Here is a 21,794-nt window from a genome sequence, read left to right as displayed (position 1 = left end):
GCCCGGGAAGGGGGCTCAGCCCCTCACTACTGGTGCACACGACCACTCTCCCCCTTGCCGGGACACCCGCAGCCCCGGCACCGGCCACCACCGCACACCGTGCCTCCCCTCAGGGGACGCCCCGCATGTGTCACCGCCTTCGCCGTGGCCCCCGCCTTCCCCGCGGTGCCTCTGGGCGCCCGCTGCCGTCCACCCCCTCTGTTCCTCACGCCCATACCGGGCGGCTGCGGCGAAAAAAAGGAAAAAGAAACGAGCCGGGACCGAGGCTGAGACGGGGAAGGCGGCACCGCCGCTCCCGCCCCGCCCCAGCGGCCGCCTCGGGGGCGGTGGCGGAGCCTCTGCGCGGGGTCCCGCCCGCTGCGGGGTGGCGGGAGGAGCCGTCTCCGCTGTCTTCGTGAGGTGTCGGGAGGGCTCCTTCTCCCCGCACGCTCCGTGAAGCTGCGGGACATCCTCGCTCCTCACACGACCTGGCAGGCGACGGGAACCACCCCTCCCTCTCCTCACAGACCCCGTCAGGCGACGGGACCCCCCCTCTCCTGACGGCCCCTCCCCGCCATGTTCCCCTCAGCCCTCCCGGGAGCAAGCGGCCGCATCCTGCCCAGCACCGCTACAGCTTTAGTCACACGAGTTACTTCTAGCCTGCGGCATTAAAATGGGACTTTTTCCTATGAAGAAACCCACAATAAATTCTCTGAAATTTTCTGAAATTCGTGACCTGTCGGGAATATCTCCGTGTTTGTTTCAGGACAGTTTCTTGACGTAGTTTCTTTGCTACGGGGGCCCCAGCCTTTGGAAACACACCTTGCTCCTGGCTCTTTCCAATAGTTACCCTGAAAATCAAGATGTTTCCAGAAAAATTTTAAACCTGTTACACAACTGCTTTGAAAGTCTGCAATAGGTGCTAACAGAGTGATAGAAATAAAGGAGACACAGTGATGAACTTTGTCCCTTCCTGAGTAACAAATGGGGACAGGTAGTGTGACAGCATCATATGGCAACCTCCTGGATATTATATTTAAGGTATGTTTAAGGTATTGTATTTAAAGTTTTTGGGAGGTATCCTTTATAACCCATAACTGGAATTTGTTTCCCCTTATTCCCTGACCAGGACAATGTCAGTGGGAGCTACAGTACCAAACACTTCTTTTCCCTTACCAGGTCATGTGCTACCAGCAGATCTCCAGAGGAGTTTGAAGTTGCTAAGGGTCAGAAAAGCAGTTCCAAGGTCAGTGACTTTTTTTTTTTTTTTCCTAATCTTGCAATCAGCAGCACACCTACAGTCACAGATGTGGGCAGAGCTTGTGGATAGGAGGATGGTTGCTCATTTTTGAGGTAGAGCAGGAGTATTTTCTGGTTCAGAATAATCCAATCTAAATCAGTGCTTCTCGGTGTTCTTCACTTGCATTCATGTTTTCACTGAAGAAACAGCAGCATCTGACAAACCACAAACCTCACAGCACTACTGTGTTACCCACAGCAAGCAGGGCCCAACTTCAAAATCTGGAACAATGATGAAAGGGAATTGGGGATTTTTGAAAGTTAAATGTCTCTCGTTTTCCAACAGGCAGAATCTGAAAGAGCTTGTAAAGAAAAGCCCTTTCACCATAGTGCTGCAAGTTAAGCCTAAAGCTGCATCTATAGCAATCTGCAGCAAGACACTGGTAAAAATTTGTCAGGTTTGGCAGACAGCATGTGACTGCTTCAGAAACAGCTTTGCATGCTTTGTCTTTATATTGCTCCTTCCTAATTTGTGTCTCATTTCATATCTTTTAAAATGCCACTTTAAAATGTTTTTTTAATTCAGTTTACTTAATAAATGAATAAAAGAGTCTTGACACAATTTGAATGAGTCAGTTATTAAAGAAAGACTGCAAACAAACAAATGAAACTCAGACTAATTGCTAAAGCTTCATATGTAGGGGTCCAAATGGGCCAGAATGATCCATTTGTTCCTGCTCCTGCAGGAAATGAGGTTGTGTTTTTCTTGTGTGAAGGGCCTTCCTTTGAGGGTTGCAGACTATATGTGGTCCACCATTAAAATGACCCAGATGATCTCAAAACCTTCCTCTCTTAGAAGCTGTGTGTTACGTCCTTATATTTATTTTGCATATGTTGAGTGCCACATCTAGATAGTTACATTCCAGTTCACACATCAAATGCATTGCAATTTCCCACTTTTCTGTCTCACTTGACTGGAATAATGTTGTCTTACCATACAGAGGCTTGAATAAAGACTCAAAAGTATTTTTTTTCTTGATAATTACTCCACTGCTGTCTTGTCCTGTGAATGTTCTGTGGCTTCATGCTACTCAAAGTTTGCTATGGCAACACATTGCAATGTCTCAGAAACCAGGATATACTTTGAAAAAGAAAATAGGGAATTTTTAAAAATGAAGAGACTTGCAGGTATTCAAGTACTCTGAGTAACAGAAAAGCAAATAAATACTGCATTAAACAATAATATAAACCCCCCCAAACAAATGAGAAAAAACAGAACTTCTAGTGGAACTAAAGGAGGACCTTGTTTACTTTTATGTACAGCTACAGTGTTACAAGTTGCTGTCACGTCAAAGTGCAAACACGAAAGGGCTTTTCTTTCATTCTCTGATACTTTGTAATAACCTCAGAAACTAGTTTCTGCATTGTCATAGTTTTTTCTTCCTCCGAAGCATGACAGTGTGTAGTCTCAAAAGATAACTGGTTTCACTGCTCTTAAAATAAATAAATATGTGACTAAGGACTTGGAGCTAGATTACAGAATTGCCACTGAATACAAAATAACATATTTCCATCAGGATGTTTGGAGTGTTGTGACCTGAGGGATGCAAAATAAAAGGGTAGAAAATAGCAATTTACTTATAAGTCTAAGTGTAAAAATACTTTATGTTTCCTTTGCATCTGTTCTCCTTTTCCCCTTGTGATGTGAGAATCCCTGAGAAAAGGACTTGTGACAGAGGTGAGGAATTACAAAACATATTTCCTAGTCCTCACCACATTCCCTGCAAAACTCACTCTTCTGGCTGACAATGTTGAAATGAATCTCCTCAGACTCAGTCTTGTCGTAATTTTTTTTTTTTTTTCAGTCAGAATGTTCTTAACTCACCTTAACCCTGTGTGCATCCTTGTTATTCCTGTCCAAGCTCCCCTTTCTACAGCTGTGCTAAGGAAGGAGCTGGCTGTCTTCACCAGACAGCAGCTACCCAGGCCAGCTTCATCACAGCTCTCTGTTTCCAAGCACTTTTAAAGACCTCATGCTGCTTAGGAACAGCTTTGGAGGATGATGATTCATCCAGATAACAGAATTTCAACTCATTATGTGAAGTGATGATGTATTTTTATAGCAAGTATATGAAATTTAAACATAGTTTACATTTTGCAGCAGTTTGCTTTTGTATGTTAGAGATAAAAGCAGATTATTTTTAGATTGTTCTAAAACAACTGTGTTGAACTTGACTCTTTTGTTTAATTTCCCATTTTTCATTTTAGATACAAAAGTCTTATGAGAGCTTCTGGTAGATGCAGCTTTATTCCATCCTCTGCTCCCTGCTAGGTTTTTAATAGCCTCCTTTTTAAAGCATTTTCCAGGACACTGTTATATAAATTATGCAATTAATTTGATAAATACCTAGAAAAAAAATTCAGCTCAAGGGGAAAACAAGCTCTAAAAAGCCCTTTGACAGCTGGTTCCGTATTTTTATGACTGAAAATGAGATGGAATATCTGGATGTCACATAAATGCTGGCTAGTGTTGATTTTATTAATAATAAAATTAATAATAAAAATAAAAAAGAAATCTTTCAGGGAATAATTTCCATTTTAGTATCACTTTTATGTAACCTACAAGGATGTGAAGAACTAAATGCAAAGTTTTCAAACACTTGGGCTGGTCAGCAAAGATCTGTACCCCTGCATGAATTAGGTTTGCCACAGGGCTTTGTGCCTGTATCTTGACAGTGAGACCCAGAACAGTAAAGCCAAAACATGACTACAAAGGGGATTATATAGAGTCAGATTTGCTAACATTAGGCTTTCCTCCTGTTAGAGCAGCCAAATAAATCTCAACAAATAATCTATAATCAGGGAAATCTGATTTGTTTGACTTCAACTATTAGCTTCTGCTACTGCAAATCATTTTGAGAAGCCAGAGTTTTGGGGTTTTTTTTAAAAAAATACTATTTTGCGTGTGTTCAAGAAACGGGTTTTCCACTTGTGGATTTTAATATTTTTAAGAGTCAGATTCAAATTTACTTAGGGGTCCACATCCTTGATGTCATGGACCCATCCATGATTTATTTTCTTATTGGTGTCAGAGAAAATTGTGGTGCCCAAATTGTAGTGTAACGAGGCTACCAGGTGCCACTAATAGCCAGGGAGTGAGCATGAGCTTGTGTTAAGCCCACCTGTGCCTGATTAGGGTGGGCCCCCACTGCGCATGAGCAGGACCAGGGGGCCAATCCTAATTGGGCACAGGTGGGCTTGACACAAGCTCATGCTCACTCCCTGGCAATTAGTGGCACCTGGTTGCCTCATTACACTACACCAAATACCTTTAATTCTCATTCTAGCTCACTTCAAACCTGTGCAAGGACCTCTTTTCAAATTTGTCTTAAGTTTGGTAGAAACAGCTTTCTTTCCTTGGACAAAGTGTTCATAAAACATTCTCCATATGGGTCACCTATTACTACTAATTAACTTCACAGCCACTTTAGTGTGAACATGAAGTGAGGCCTTTGTACAAAATCATCATGTGTGCAAGTCTGGACAAGTTTCATACCCAGACTTGAAGAATTCTTTGGATGAGTTTAATTGAAAGCCTTACTTACAATACCTTACTGATTAGTTCTTACCTGAAATGATGTTGGTGTGGTCTCACCTTGAGTAGCTGATCAGTGGAGGTCCCATCCAACTGAAAATATTCTATTTGATTAAGTAGACAAATAATCCCTTGCTGCATTTATGTAGAAAGTGGCACACATTAAAAATAGAGTTTACATAAAGGTACGATAGCAAAGCATCAGGAGATTCATAAAATTTTGCAACAAAGTGGAAAATGCAGTGTTTAAATAATCATTTTGCACTTTAAATAGCTTTGTTAAAGACAATCTGCAGCTAGGGCTTAATACAAGTCACGGATTCTTCTAGTATTAGAGCATTACCTCTTCCTTGGCTAACCTTTCTTCTGCTACAGTTAAGTGGGGACTGCAAAGACATCAGTGAATACAACTTCTGTGGAAAAAACGAAGCTGGTTTATGATTTTGGGTTGTGTGTATTCTGTTTTCAAATACTGTATCCAGTTCTGGTGTCTCCATAAGAAGCACACAGAGTCCAGAGGAGGGACACAAAGATGATCCAGGGCTGGAGCACCTCTGCTACAAGGAGAAACTGAGGAGTAGGGACCGTTTATCCTGAAGACAAGAAGACCCTGGGGGGACCTAAGAGCTGCCTCCACTACCTGAAGGAACCTAAAGGAAGGCTTGGAGAGGAACTTTTCATAAGTGTCCAGCAATAGTACAAGGAGGGGAACCAGTTTCAAACTGAAGAATAGGTTTGGATTGGATATTAGGAAGTTCTTCAGTACCAGGGTGGTGAGCCTGAAACATACTGCTCAGAGAAGTTGTGGATGCCCCCTGGAGGTGTTCAAAGCCAGGTTGGAAAAGGCTTTGAGCAACCCTGTGTAGATGAGAGGCCCATGGCAGGTCCCTTTCAACCTAAGCCATTCTATGAATATTCCTCTAATTCTCAACATCCATAGGTGATTGCTACCACTTGTAGAGGAGCTCAGAAAGCCCCGAGTGGCTTCAGATGACAGCTAAAATAGAGAAGAGAGTTTGGAAGAAGTTTTGGAGTGGTTACACAGGATTTTTTGCAGAGCCTATGATTTTCTTCTTTTTAATTCTGACAAAGTGGGAAAAAAGAGTAAGTGGTTATGTTATTCAGCATTGCAGCTTATGAAAGTGTTTGGGGAGATGGACTATTACTGTAGAATATGCTCAGGTAGTTTCCTGAAAGGTGAATGCAGTTCTTAAGCTCAATGATAACAATGTAACAAAATGAATGTACATCTTGACAGCATCCCAATTTTCCATTTATCTTCCATTCTCTTAATAGCATACTTCCTCTACCTCCCCTCACAGCTGCTTATTGTGGTGGCTAAGACAAGGGAAAAAAAAAAAAGTAATCTCTTCCCCATGTGGCTGTACAATAAAGAGATTTGACACAAGCAACATTATAGTATTTATGACTGCGTTGCAAGGCAGCAAATTTTTTAGAAGCAGAGAGTATTCCAGTTCAAGAGGCTGGATTCTTACTGCCACAGCTCATCTTCTATAAATCTAGAGCAAACAAAAGCATCAGAAACAGTTGCATGAATTCTCCTATCAAACCAAGCAACTAAATCCCAAGGAAATCAAGCTAGTGGAGCAAAAGAGCAGCGACAGGTTTTATTTTGCATGCTTAGTCAATTGATTCTAAGCTTCTTCCAGGATTGTTATTCTAGTTTGAAAAAGCCCAGCCCAACCCACCTTTTAAGGGCTCTGTAAAATCCCTTTTAAGTTTTTGGAGATTGAGGAAACTGAACAACTGTTCCTAAACAGGATAGTGGTAGAAATAAACACACAAGTCACAAACCTGTGCTATATCCTGTACCTGCCTTCCTTCACAGTGAGAAGAACCTGGAGACCTCTATTGAAGTTTTTTTGTTTCATCCCAGTCCTTTTTACACTTCCTGTGAGAGCTTGCTTGCCCTAAACTTTAGGTAACTGGCTTGAAAGCAAATCATTACTACCTAAAGCTTTCATAGCTTACATAAATTGAGCCATCAACTCATACATGAAATTAAGAGGCTAATTACTGCCAAAATAGAAATACACTTCTTTAAACTGGCCTAAGAGGGCAATATCTTACCCAGTTCTCAAATGTTTTTGCTCCACACTGTCAATAAATGTCCTTGCACACTGTCAATAAATGTGCCCTCTACCTGTGGCATTCACCCTGAAAAATTTGATGGCAACACTTCCTGACTGCTCTTCTGCTTGTCTGTAACTCTGCAGCATTATGGTACAGAAAGCTCATATAATAACAAGATTTTTCATGGTTATGAACAGTAGCTCGGGAATTGGAATTCTCCTTTATGGGCCTGTTCCAAGAACTGTCAAAAAAAATCTTCAGTTCAAGCAGGACAGTTTTGATCACCCTGTTAAGTGGTTTAAAGAGTCCAATTTCTTTGTCAAGGTTCTCGGAGGAATGAAGGCAATTTCTCAGGGCACACAATATTAGTCCCCAACCTATCAGTCACTGTTACAAGGCAAGCCTTGAGAATTGGTTTGCTGAGGTCTATTACCTGCTTCCAAGATTGATAACAGGGGAGGCTGCAAAGGAAACGTTACCACTTCCACTCGGTTTGACAATCTTTTAAACTTCTTGTGATACCAGAGTAGAATAAAGGCTGCCTGATACACACAGGTATTTCATCAGAAACTGGTTTTGATTTATGATCCTATAAACAAGAGAAATGTAACTGCATCTGCACAGTCCAGGAAGCTGAAGCCCTTCTGTTCTCACTCCCACTTAGTTTCAGCTCAGGAATTTATCTTCTGCTTAATAAGGAAGTTACAGTGTGAAACAGCAGACTATGCAGCCACTACACATCTATGTTACTATAAAAGAAACAGCATTAGATTTTTTTTTTTTAGGGTAAAGTAGTGCTTCTCTGGAGCAATAAATACCCTGCAGTCTTTTCATCTCCTATATGAGATACTTCAAAAATTTTCTTTGTTTTAGGGTGTATAAGAAAATAGAATGCAAAAATATCAGGAACTCCCCCTATTTTTAGTTGTTCTCGTGTTACCCTTCAGAAATGGACAGTGCAAATTCTTCCAAAGAAAAATTTAGGTGGAGCTAGAGGTTGTCTAGCTGCTGGGGAAAAGCAGTCAGCCTTCTGTTACAAGAATGACAAGGAATAACAGAAAAAAGCAATTGTCTGTAGAGCAGATTTTTGCCCACAGAGAGAAGCAGCAAGAATTCTGAAGTGCTTTTAAGCCCAACCAGCTCTAGCTGTGCAGCAGCGCATGGTCAGAAGGGTGGTGACTGACTCTGCCCATAATCTCAGGTGCTTTCCTGTTCCAAATAAATACTCCACATGACTTCATTCACACTGCTTATGCCCATATATCCACACTGATTTTTAGGGATGCTTACTGCAGCTTTGCTTACTTCTCTTTCCAAGTTACTGATTTTGCAGTTCATCCAGTGAGTTCCTCAGTCAGTTTCACTATCATGTGTATTAATTCCCATCCTGTAACTGTACAGTTTGAGGGTGTGGACAGAAACCATCTGTTTGATGTAGATCTCAGAGACAATTCTTAGAATATGCCATTAATAAACAGACATGAGAAGTATTTTGACATCCATTATTTATAAATATATAAGCAAACCCAGAATCAAAGATCAGAACTCAATGAGTCAGGCATCACATACTTAGTAATGCTTCCCCTTCAGAGCACTTATGCTTTTTCACTGCAACCCTAGAAGAATGAGACATTCAAATCCTAGTAACAAAATTAAACATTTTGACTTATCAGAAGTTTTTAATATCTGATCAATGTTAAATAAGTTTTGAAAAGTCAGGGCTAAGTCTGCTGTTTTGTAAAAGGAAAGAAAGGTGACACTCTTGGTTCAGAATGGTGGAAGAACTAGCAACAGAATGGTCATACGATTTAAACAAACAAACAAACAAACAAACAAACCAAGTTTCTCTAAGGGTGAAAATAAAATATGCCAATGTTTTTCTAAAATGCCTCAAAACGTATCACAATTTTAAATCTGACGTGCTACTTCCTAAGGAAGTAATCTAGGAATAACAATCTGTTTGATATTGGTGTAACTACATGTGCTTTTGCATTCATTACTGGTCCTGGGTTACATTTTAGATGTAAATTAAAAGCTGTTTAATAACATGGACCCAGGTTTCTGGATTCTGTGATATTTTAGTCTTTCCTTGCACTGAGGAATATGAGGGATATGTAGAAACATGAAATGTGAAAACATATATAATATAATTAATCCACTTTTTTCCAGTTTGTGTATTCTTCTCATCCTTAGTTCCTTGTTTATTCTGTTTGCAATGTGTATCCCACCCTCTTCCATTTCAGTCTCAAATATTCTTCTGGTCTATTTATACGACATTCCCCTCTTTTTCACTTATCCAGTCTCTCCCCCCTTTCCACCTTGTTGTGGCATCCTTGACTTTGCCCATCACTGATCTGATAAACTGGGACTAAGAAGCAACTCACTTTTGTAATTTATGAGATAACACTGCAAGAATTCTCACTGTGTTACAGTTATGCAGCATTTTAAAAACCATTACCTGGGCTGACTGCTTCAATTTATGTAATCTGCTTTCTGAATTTTCTTCATGTATTCATAAGGGAGTTCACTAGATAGACACTACCAGATGGATAAATTCAGATTTAAAGAGAACATGAAAGAAAACCGAACAATTCACTAGAATGTTACCATTTTACCAAAACATTAAAAGAAATGGTATTAAGCATTGGTGCTTAATGTGGTATAAGAGAAATTTTTTTAAATAAGAGAAATTTTTTTAAATAAGAGAAATTTTTTTAAATCTTGGAAACTGTACCTGTTACAGATACCATGACTCAAATTGATCACAAGCACATACAGCCTTATTTTTTTATAGGTATGCTCTGTTCTAAAGGAATCTTCTAATATTCTTCAGCATATTTGATGGACAAAGCAGGTCTCTCTCTAGCACTAAAAAACCCTTGCAATGATTCATATGAAAAAGTTTATTTTTTTTAATCTCACACTGTATGTAATCAATCTTTCTGTTTATTCCAACAAATTTCATAGGCTTGCGTAGGAAAAAAAGGGGTAAAGCAAATTCTTTTATAAAATCTAAATGGATTTTTTCTTTCTGTAATAAAAAACTCTTTAGTTTTGATTTAAGACTATTATATTTAACTAATCTTCTCCTTGTAAGTGTGGCAACATTAGCAGGCTGTATATTCCCTTTCTCTAAGTCTCCTTTCCAAACTGAAAGATAAAAGATGTTCCCAGAGACAGAACCATGAAGACCTCTAAAAATATGAATAGAGCCATTTAAATTGGAAGTAACTATGAAATGGTTTTGGTAGTCCAGAAGCCATTTTAATGAATGTCCAATTAACGAGAAAACTGCCGATGGTCTGATTTCTTGCTAATGTGCTTGAAGATTTTAGCTTTGTGAACATTCTTTGGTTTCTGGTAACCAAATCCTCCACCTCCACCTCTTTTCTGTAGTCTTCTGCCATGGTTGCTGTTCACATCTGAAATTTTATTGGTTAAAGAACTTAAAAAGGACTAATTTGAAATGTTGTTTTTTGCATATTGCAACAGTTATTAATGTGAGTAAAACAGCAGCATTATGCATAATGTTGTGTTGCATAACTGCAGGCAAAACTAGAACTTTGTGCCTGTCATATTGCTTTAATTTCTCCAGCTGTTCAACTGAATTGGCCAAAATACTACTGCTTCAAATTCCCTCCACTGACAGGTCTGACAATAATCTAGATACAGTCTTCTATTTCATGCTCCTGCTCCTCTTTTTCAATATTCTGTGATTATTTAACTTAATTGTGTACCTTTCACTGAAAATAATTCTGCATGAAGAGCTCTACTCTGGAACATGTATGCAGTATTGCAGTATCTGCTGCCCTGCAGAAGCATGGACATGCACTTTACTACAGATGTTTGTAAAGAAATACTAAAATTGCAAAAATAGCAATTTAACATTTTTTTTCAGAAATCTTTGTTGGAGCATCATGTACCTGTATACTTATGTGATTAATAGAAACAAAATTTGGAAAAATCAGCATTTGAAATGGCAAAGGAACTTCACTAAGCTGCATTTATAAACCAGAAATTTAGCTATGAAACACTGCAGTAAAAGGATACTGAGGTCAACAAATGGAGGAATTTTAAAACCAAATGAAAGGCTGACTTTGGGAAGATCCAAGTTATTGACATCATAGATCTGCTTCAGAGAATGGGAGTCATAAGCTCTAATGTAAGCTTTGTATGCTTCCTGGGCTGACTTGTGAAGGAAGTAGTTCTTCTCAATCAGTTTCTCCAGCTGGTGAGGGAAAAAAAACAACAAACCAAAAGACAGCCATTATAGCTGTAACAAGTATATATATTATATTCAAGCAAATTATTTACTGTGTGAGTTGCAGTGACATTGACTGTTCACTGCCCTGTGATGCACATACATTTATCAGAGTGCTTTTATAAACCAATAGAGGGGAAAAAAACCCCTGAAGCTGATTTACAGTACAAAGCCTCAACACTATGAAAACTGACAGAGCTATTAAACTGGGCTGTCCCAATGAGTTAGTCAAGAGGAGTATGCAACTGCAGCCACACCAAGAAACTTTATATATGGAGAATTAATGGGGAGTGACAGTATTCTGTCAAATCAAACACCTGCCATGTGATTCTATGCATAGCCTTATCAGTTATTGTGCAAATGGGTTGTAAAATAAGCATTATTAATTCTAAGACAGAAATACAGATGCACTGGTGTAGACTGAGATATTTAATTTTTGAGGGCTAACTTCCCAATACTCTTTAGCACCAAGTTTCTCATTTGATGTTTCACATAGCATTCAGCATACCAAAACCAAGTTAAATTAAAGATCATTACTCCCTAATCTTATCCTTTCTTTCTTCACTGCTTCTTGTACTTGCTATTTCAAATTTAAGTTCCTGCAAACAAGCTTTACAGAGCTCTTATCAAAAGAATGATTCACAGAGATAAGCAAAGGAAATTCACATCTACAGAACTATCTACACTGTTCTATACAACCTGTGCTCCATAGCTCCTTTTGTAGCACTGGAGCACTAAACAGGATGAGCTGATGCTGGGCTTTTATAAATACCAGCTAGTTAAAAATACACCTGGAGCATATATTAGCATTTCCTAATGTTTGTACTGGATCTCTCTTTCTGCACACTTCAGTCTGAGTAAATAATCTTTTAGCAAATGATATTTACAATTTATCTGAAAATAGATAATTATTCAATAAAAGCCACCAAAACCCTGTTTGCTATGTTAGACAAGAACATTTTGTTTAGAAGTTGAAAGGATGTTTACTTCACTGTGGTTTTGCTATGTGATGTGAAAAAACAATTCTTACAGGCAAATTTGTACCATCTAATGATTATGATTTAGTACTACATTTTAAAACACCTTTAATTTCTAAACATTATTTCCTTGATTTGTCATCAAGGAACTTTTTCAAACAAGCACATGTATTTTTTAAACTGCAGTGGTTATAGACTAATATTCTCCATGTAAATTATTTTACACATATTCAGAATAGCTTTAGTGTGAAGTAATTTCATACCTGAGACTGGATGTCTGAAATTTTTGACCAGGAAAATTCAAATTCACTTAGTGGTACCTTAAAAAAAAAAAAATTAAAAAATTATACTTTGTAAATGGTGAATGTGTTTAAGACCCAAGACAAATAGAAAAAAAATCTGCTAGATAACAGAAGAATTTGGTTTTTTAATGCCACAGATATTACCTTTAAAGCACCTTCAACCAATTTACCAGCATCATCACTTCCTTTAAGCTAAGGAAATAAAGATGCTCAACATGATACTTTTACCTTGTTATCTCGTTTTGAAGGCTGTATCACTTCAGTTACATGTGGCAAAACTCTGTAGTGTAATCAAGACCATATGGACAGCAGCTGAGGAACTATGTGCAGTTCTGCTGTATTAAAAATGATTACATTTTGAAGGCAGCTGCACTTCCTCTTCACCTGAACAAAATGCAATTGACTCTGAACAGAAAAAAAAAAAACCCTGCACAAGCAACATCTGGGTTTTAGTTTCCTCTGGATGGTCAAGCTCTGAGTATCCTCCCACAGAGAGATCACAGGAAACATATTTTACAGTGACACAAATCACAGAGCTGCAAAGTGACTATAAATACACTCAATATTTACCTCTGTGCTGCTGACTCCAAACTTAAAAGTTATATATTCAGTTAAATATTTTCTAAGCAACAGATTGTTTTTTGCTTAAAATACATTCATTTTTTTGCCCTTAAAAACCTCTTGCACAGTTTAAAAAAACAAACAAACCCAAATTATACATAAGTTTACCCTGGCCTGTTTTAGGTAACGAAGGAAGCCCAGTTCTTCTGGTCGCAGGATGAGCAGAGCATGTCCTCTACCATTTATGCCTCTGGCAGTCCTACCAACACGATGAATATATTCCTTTGGAAAAGAATAGGGAACAGCAAGTTCAGTCACTTTTTCCAATATGTAATAAACAAGCAGCCTCACAAACCTCCCCAAATTTACTGTTAAATATAGTGTAACGCATCACCCATTGTTTTTTAAAGACTTTTTATTAGCACTGATACAGTGTGAAACAGAAGAAGTGGCTGAGACAGAACCCTGGACTAAAATATTTCACCTTCTTCTGAAAAAAAATTTTTAGTCTGCTGCAAATGAAAATTAAGCTTTGCTTTTGGTGTATTTGCTCTTGTATTAGTCAAAATCTCAGGTTTTTGAGTTTTGCTTGTTTACACTGGACATTTACACAAATAAGAATCCTGAGTTCAAAATAAAAATCCAAATTCCACTGGAAAAGCTGTTAGCAGACTGAGGGATGCATATAAAAACTCATATCCTTCCAGAAGGATATGAGAAGTGTTTTTTTGTCTATGACTAGATTGTAAGTCAGTTTAACAGAACAAAGAATAATGTGTTAAAAAGCAATTTTTATAAAAGTAAAAAAGGTCTCAGCTAGGTGCAGCATTTCCTAGGAGCTGGGGAAGGGATATGGAAGCAGTCAGCTACTAGATATGAATACAGCTGAAATTTCAGCTTTTCTCTGCCAACTATGTTTGTAGCTAGGATTTAATCTGTTGCTGTGACATTTCTTTATTTCTTTAACTTACTTTTGGGTCATCAGGAGGGTCATACTGGACAATCCAGTCAACTTCAGGAATATCCAGTCCTCTGGCAGCTACATCAGTACACAACAGTATCCCAGATTCTGCATTGCAGAACTGGAAAAATGTTGTAGTACGTTTGGTTTGTTTCTGCTTGCCCTAAAAAGGAAACACAGTAAGAATGAAAGATCAAGTATAAAAAAAAAATATTAATATGCTGCTTGTTAAGCTTAAATTTAATTTCCTATTTCACACATTATCTCACTGTCAAAAATAATTTGGGGCATCCTTCTGTATTGTGGACTTGTACAGATTAAGCAGGACCATTTCTAAGTGAAAAAATAATGCCACCGCATTCAACAGCACACGGCTACCTGAAATGGTATCTCTCAACAGTTACACAGTATCTTCCAAGCACTAAACATTTGATTGCACAAGCATTCTTTCCAGGAGAGCTGCACAAATGCCTAGAAGGTATTTTTAACTCTAGCAATATGTTAGAAAGGTTACGGGTTAAAAAAACACAGTTCTATCAAAATGCAGCAAAAAAAGCAAAAAAAAAAACCCAAACAAAACATCCCCAAAAAACCAAAGACAAAAGGACATTTGCAGTCAGTTGTAACTGTTTCATAAACTTTCCATTAACTCATCCTCCTGAACTTTCTCCATTTTGTATTTTTGATGAAAATTTAAGATCCTCATCCAAAAGGTACAAACTGGCAGCACCAGAACCAAACATCACCCTGGCTTTAGATAAGCACCCAAGGCTTCATGAAATACAATAGCTTTGCTCTACAAATTGACTTTTTGTGCTTATGGAAGGCAATCCCTTGGAATAAACCTGAAAGCTTTCTACACACTGAAAAGAAATGCATGTCATTGTTCAACCCTGGTTTGGAAAATGTTAACAATGTTAAAGTGTTGTTATTACATAGTCTTTGTTTTATCTCCTTCCTCTACAGACTAAGAGAGCTCATCAGTTTTGTGAGCTGTTTGTATTTGTTTATTAGAAACTGGGCTGAAATAAACAAGGCTACTATCAGATTAATCAATAAATAAAATACTTACATGAATGGCCAAAACAGGCAGGTCAATGTAGTTGAGTAACTCATAATGGTACTTTACTGACATACACGAAGAAAAAAATACCATTAATTTCTTCTTTCGGTTCTTCTTGAGGAATGTGAAGAGCAAAAGGAATCTTTTTTCAGATGGACACACTACGTATCCCTGAAATAGTTTTAAATATCATTAAATAAAGCAGAATGGAAGAACCAAGCTAAAGCCACACAGGACTTGGTCCTTCACAGATCATACTTTTTAAAATAACATTTGTGGTTTACCTGTTCAAGACCATCTACTGTTGCTGTCTCCTTGTTATCATCAACCCCAACATACAGTGGCTCTTTCTTCAGAGAGATCTTTGCCAGATCCTCAACCTTTCTGGTTTGTGTAGCAGAAAAAAGCATTGTCTGTCTGCGCTCTGAAAAAATATTTGTTTTGAAAGAGAGCATCAATTTTTAAAGCAAGTCCATAAAAACTCTAGCTGCAAATTACCCTGATCAAGTCTACTGTTTTCAGTTAAACCCTAATTCAACCATACTGCTAGTGACAAAGACAGGTGTAGGTGTATTATGGATTGTATAGGGTGCAAAACCCATGTCATTTATGCTTTTTAGTGTATTCTCACTGAAAATAAAATATAATAAATATAATAAATAGATATCATAAATTTCCTTCCTACCTAACGGGTCAAAACAAAATTCAATTTATGAAAAGAAACTTATTTTTACAATTTTCCACTTCAGAACATGTCATTTCCCCACTTTTCCTTCCTTTTCCATTTTTAGCAGTGTTCAGTAACATTCTTCACAGGATGTTACTGAACAGATTTATATATCCACATTTTAAACAGGCAAATCTGAGTTTTAATGTTTAAGATGTAGAATATCAAAATATTTATTGCTGATTTTTTAGATACTGTTTCCATGAGGTATTTTTTCTACATTTTGAAAGTTAAAATGAGAGCCTTGTTGGCTCTGAGAACGTTTAATACACCAATTACAAGGAGTAACTAGATGTAAAATTAGGAAAAAATGTTAAGGTAAATATTTGAAATTCTTTAAGATACTATTTTTGAAGGTATGAAGAAGGTTTGAACTCCCAGTCAGGAGACTTTTTTCCTTATTTTTAAGCTGTACAATTGTGAAACAATTGATTGCAGGAAGTAAATGGATAGAAGACGATGAATGGGAAAAGGTAGATGTTAAAACTAGAAGGATCCTAAATGAACAGAATTTTTTCCTTAAAATGCATGTGAAAACTGTTCTTCATACAAATTATGTTAAATAAAGTAATATATACTAGCTATCAGAACAGAGTAAGACAGTCACACTAAAGAGCATTTACAGAACTGTAAAAATTAATGACTTCTCTTACAATAATGGAGTAATAAAGAAGACATGTTAGTCAAGTGATTTCCAAGAAAGATTTCTGTCTTACTTGGTAGAAGTTTTATGATCTGTTTCATTTCTTCTTCAAATCCAACCTCCAAGATACGATCTGCCTCATCAATTACCAAGCACTGCAAGTTCTTATACATGAAACCTGGAGTGTTCTAAAAGAGTCACAAATTCAGACAGGGACACGAATTTTATTATGTTTTAATTACGCAGAAGAGACATAAATATTTCACCTACCTGCATATGATCCAGCAGTCTCCCTGGTGTGGCTACAATAATGTTGATTCCATTTCCAAGTTTCTGGGCTTCTGCTGATCTGTTACTGCCCCCCATTATCAGGCCGTAGGTGTGAACGTGATGATTCATAAGTTCTTTAAGAACTCCATAGGTCTGCATAGCGAGTTCTCGAGTAGGAGAAAGAATAATAACACCAGTTCCTAAAAAACACATTAGTCAGACAAGAGGAAGTTACAACTCATCCAGTCCCCCTCCCAAGCCATGGCTGCATCACAGTAAGAACCAAGGGTGAAACAAAGAGCCTTACCATTTCTAGGCATGAATTTTAACTTGTAGATGAGCTCTATGGCAGGAATAAGAAATGCAAGGGTTTTGCCACTGCCTGTTTTTGCAGCTGCTAAAATATCCCTGTATGTGACAGAGTTAGAAAGAGAAGTATTCAGTTAATCCTAGAGAAAAGAAAAATACTGTTTTGAACAATGCTGACCATGTAAAAACATACCAAGGCTTCCAGGACACCAGGTCAGTGGCAGATGTAGCTCACAGCAACTGATCACCATGTCTCTAGAGACTCTGAGACTTACTGACAGAAGAGTAGTGCAAACTGACTTCCCTACCCTATGAATTTCTTCAGACAAACTTTGTTAACTTGCATTAATGTCTATAAATTAAGTATGTAAAACACATGAGAACCTATTTTAAAATAAACAAACTGCTTATCTGGAGGAAGTCACATTTCATGCATTTAGCTATCAAAATTTATGCAATACATGGGGTCAACATAGTGACTAAAATACATATTTCTTACCTGCCTTCCAGAAGTGGCTTAATACTTTTATGCTGAATTTCAGTCATGTGTGTAAAACCCATGTCATTTATGCCTTTCAGTGTATTCTCACTGACAAGACCAGCCAGGGAAGTAAAAGAATTGTCTTCAAAAGCACCTGAAGTGAGGGGGGGAAATTAAAAAACATTCAAACATATTTTTTCAGTTCTATCTGTCCTCTGAGATTAGCCAGTAAAAGCTGACCTAGATGAAAAAGAAAAAATCAAAGCAAAATACTTTCTTATTAATTTCTACCATAAAATCAAAAGACTTTAACAAAACACTGCATATCAAAGAGTTGTGAAAACTGGACATGAATGCACTGCTTCTGAAAAGTCTGCAAGCTACATTCCATCTTGCTTTTCATTGTCTTCTTTCTCCCTAGTCATATATATTTTAAAAAAGATTTTCACTATAAATTTTAAGACTAACAGGAGTGTGCATATAATGCAAATTCCAAAGAACAGTAACTGAGTAGCAGCTGTATAGCTGCCAGTAGCACAGTACCTACATTCAAACACCTGATTTACAAAGCTAATTTGGAAACTGCAGCTTGCTGAGGCAGAAAGTGTCAGACCTTGGCTTTTTGCACACGTATGGCATAGGACACAAGGTACCTGTTACACCCAGTGGTAAATTGGGCACTTCATCCTCCTCCTCCTCCTCCCCTTCTTTCTCTCCAGAACCTTGCTTTTCTTCACCTTCTACCTCCACAGATTCATCTTCTTCAGTTTTTGCTTTTTTAGTTCCTGTATCTAGAGTGTTATTTTACAGAAGACAGGTCAGTTAGAGAGACAAAGGACACATCCAGCACTTGAAGTTGTTCTACCAAGTGAATTTCTTTAGGCTGTACACCACAAATGTATGGATGTCATGCTTCTTTCATGGAGAGGGACAGAGAAGGTTTCTATAGAACTTTCTGACACAGAAAAAAAATTCACAATTTCCTTGCATACAGTCCACTTTACATAGTAAAATAACGAAGTTTAAGGTGTATTACATGACATTTTCTGTGGAAACAAAAATTATCCTTAAACAAGTTACAAAGTTCTTTCCTATCTGTAACGCAGACATCAAGTTTCCAACACAGTTTCTGCTCAGCACATGTGATATGTAATGTGGCTGCTCCATCGTAAGCACCTGAATCCTCAGAGCATGAAAGTACATCTTTATCTGCATCACCATGACAAGTGTCACAAATATCAAAGAGATAAGGGACAGATGCTCCACATATATATATGTGTGCATGTGCATCTATATGTATAGATGTATAAATATATATAAAAATATAGCAATGTTTGCAGGATGCACTTTTTTGAAGTGTGGTAGCCAATATATATAATATATATATATATAATCATAATATACTGATGTTGCTAAAGGCTGGATGCGTTGCTAAGACTTACTGGCAGGAAACTCAAACACAGACAGCACCTGTCTACCAAAGCCCTATGCTGGGAAAAGAAGACAAAAATTGCTTATTACCTGTAAAACATCCGAACTTAATGTTATAATATGGAACCCTATGCAACTGTTAAATTGGTTGCTATCGGTTTAGTAAGTATTAAGAGTTCATATGTTACAGCTGGCGTAAGAACACAGGGAATACTGAAAACTCCAGGGCTTTAGAACGTTCACCATGCAACACATGGTACCCTCTCATACCCCCTGGGTGGAGAAGGAAAGCAGGCGGTTCTTGGGATCCTCCAAGAACAACCCAGGGCTGGGAGACAAGTTCTCTGTGTTCAGAGAACGTACCATTTTCCGCGTTAGCCGCCGCTTTCCTCTTTTTTTTCTTCTTTTTCTTCTTTTTCTCCTCCTCCCCGCCCTGGGAGCCGGCAGCCTCCTCGCCCTCCGCCGCCTCTACCTCAGGGGCCGCCACCTCCTCCTCTGCCTCCTCCGGGGAGCTCTGCGAAGGCGCCTCGCCTGCCGGAGGCACTGCACGGAGACACGTTGAGAAGCGAGAAGAGGTTAAACACCAAACCCAAATGACGACATCAGTGAGGGTTCCGACAGCCTTTAGTCGGGAAGAGGCCCCGCAAAGCCACCCTCCCGCCCAGTCCCGCCGTACCCGCCCCTCCGGCCGCCCGCAGCTTCAGGTTGCGCTCCCGCAGCTTCAGGTTGCGCTTGTGGATCTTCCTGCGGAGCAGCCGCATGGGCAGGTTGCTGGCAGCCACCGACATCCCGCCAACTTCCCCGTTTCTTCCTCCCCGACACACGTGGGGACAGCGGCACAGAGCATCCGGGCCACGCCGGAACCCGTCCCGTCCCGTTCCTCCCCCAGCAGACAGGAGCTGATGGGCGGCCCGCAGCGTCCTCCGGCGGTTCGGCGGACACAGCGACAGCTCCTGGCCGGGCAGCACCGGCTGAGCCCCCGCCCCGTGGCGGGGCCATCCCGGGCACGGCTGTCGGAGCTCAGGCATCTTCCTGAGACAGCGGCCGTGCCCCCGGTAACCAGCGAGCGAGGGCGGAAAGCGGCCCCGTTATAGCCCGAGGACCCCAGACACCCCCTGCCCCCCCGGGCTGCCAGCGGGTGTTGCCTCCATTCATAGTTACAGGTGTTAAACTCCAACGGGAGAAAGAAACACTCCCGGGCGCCCACCCGTGTGGTTATAAATGGAGCGTCTCCGGGTGGGGCGATTTTGGGGGACACTCCGTGTGTCCTCCTGTGCGCAGGCCGGAGGGGCTGGGAACACCCCTGTGTGCCCCACAACACCCAGGAGCTGGGGTGACAAAGCTTGTGAGTGATGCCCACCGGCTGCTGGTACCGCCGGCATCCCCGGGGGACGCCGAGCAGGGCGGTGAAAAATTTCAGTGTTGACCGGCAGCACTAAAGCGGGTGAAACTTCCAGGCGTGCCCAAACCCCAGCACTGATCCTAACGATAGAAGACCCGGCCGTGCCTTCATAAAATACTGCATCTACAGCAGCCACCTGCTGTGCTGTCTGTTCCTCCTGGTGGATGCAAAAAACATGGCAATTCCCTGGGTTTTCACCAGCCATGAAATTTGGGAGCCCATCATTTCCAGGGCACAGATTCTTGCAGCTCTGTCAGGCAGTGCTTGGGCCAAATGGAGTTCCCAGCTGCTCCTTGATTCCAGTGATGGGCAGTGTGATTTTTCCATCTATTGTCCTCCGGATTTTTAGGTCTGCATCCCGTAAGAGCGATTCCTGCCGGCTTCATATCCATCTGGACCAGCAGATGGCACAAACGGTACAGAATTCACAGCAGACTGTTTTGCTACCCTAAACCAGTAAACACAGCCTTAAAAATCTGAAGGATCACAAACTGTGTGAGGTTCAGCCTTCAATACCTTGCTGTAATGCAGAATAAACTGCTGAGCTATTACTAAGTTAATTGCAATGTGCTTATTGCATTTAATTTTTTTTGTTTTGTTTTGTTTTTGTTTTAAGCAACTGATGTTGGAGATGAGAGAAAAGTGATTTTTCACTATCTATAATTCTCTCACAGAGGTCATATAGGTCACAAGGATGAGAATTAAATTTGTTTTACCAGAACTTCAGAACCACATGGTCTTGTTCAGACTTTCACAGACTGGATAACAGGTCTGGCCCCTGGCTTATTAAGTTAAAAGGATAACTGCCATCTCCATCATCTGTGTCTGAAAATAAGCAGAACCATCCTCAGAAAAAAAAAAAAAAAAAAAAAAAAAGGCTTTTGGTACTCCTGGGGAAGTCAGTTCAAGCCTGCATTTTAAACAGGTAAAAGTTCCTTATCACAACTCAGTGTAATTTAACTTCTGGACATGTTCTCTTCCTGGCTACCTAATAATATGTCTGCAGAAAATATTTTTAAAAGTAGATATGGGTTCACTCTTCTGACTCTGTACTGATTTACATATATGTGACAAGTTTTACTTTTAGAACACAGACCTAACCCAGGTAGTGCTCCTTTCTGGAATATGATCATTGTGCAGATGGAGTGAATTAGGAATTTGGGCAGGAGGGAGCTGACACTAATACAGAGAGGGAGGAGAAAATGATGTCCTTTAGTTATGTCATGGCCCACATGTTCCTGTATTTACCAGTAGTGCCAGGGTCACCATTATTTTGCTTTCACCTATGTCATTACAGCTCCAGCTCTGCCAAGAATTAGGACCTGGAACCTGGGGGTCAGGTTAAAGAATTCAACTTAGTACCCAGGTTGGGTCCTGGCTGCCTTGGCAAGTCTGAGTGCAATTGCATTAGTGTGGCATGAGGCCCACACTGATAAATCTTCCTCAGAACATGTTGGATCCTGCTGAGCAGAATACATTGGCTCTGTCAGTTGGCTATT

At 39.6% G+C, this 21,794-nt stretch overlaps 1 protein-coding gene across 1 annotated transcript; it reads right to left on the bottom strand.

The window, feature by feature from the left end:
- Positions 1 to 9,799: 9,799 nt before the first annotated feature.
- Positions 9,800 to 19,741, bottom strand: DDX18 (DEAD-box helicase 18). Its single transcript, XM_008497027.2, has 14 exons — positions 19,570 to 19,741; positions 19,257 to 19,436; positions 18,116 to 18,253; positions 17,481 to 17,616; positions 16,980 to 17,080; positions 16,673 to 16,872; positions 16,476 to 16,590; positions 15,317 to 15,456; positions 15,042 to 15,203; positions 13,980 to 14,132; positions 13,177 to 13,290; positions 12,409 to 12,465; positions 10,958 to 11,135; positions 9,800 to 10,329 (listed from the first exon to the last, which is right to left on the bottom strand). Exons 1-14 carry the CDS (start codon positions 19,679 to 19,681, stop codon positions 10,187 to 10,189), a joined length of 1,929 nt encoding a protein of 642 aa, XP_008495249.2. The 5' UTR covers positions 19,682 to 19,741; the 3' UTR covers positions 9,800 to 10,186.
- Positions 19,742 to 21,794: the final 2,053 nt, after the last annotated feature.

Source organism: Calypte anna, chromosome 7, assembly GCF_003957555.1.
Source record: "Calypte anna isolate BGI_N300 chromosome 7, bCalAnn1_v1.p, whole genome shotgun sequence".
NCBI classification, from domain to species: domain Eukaryota; kingdom Metazoa; phylum Chordata; class Aves; order Apodiformes; family Trochilidae; genus Calypte; species Calypte anna.
This window is presented reverse-complemented; position numbering and strand designations above follow the sequence as displayed.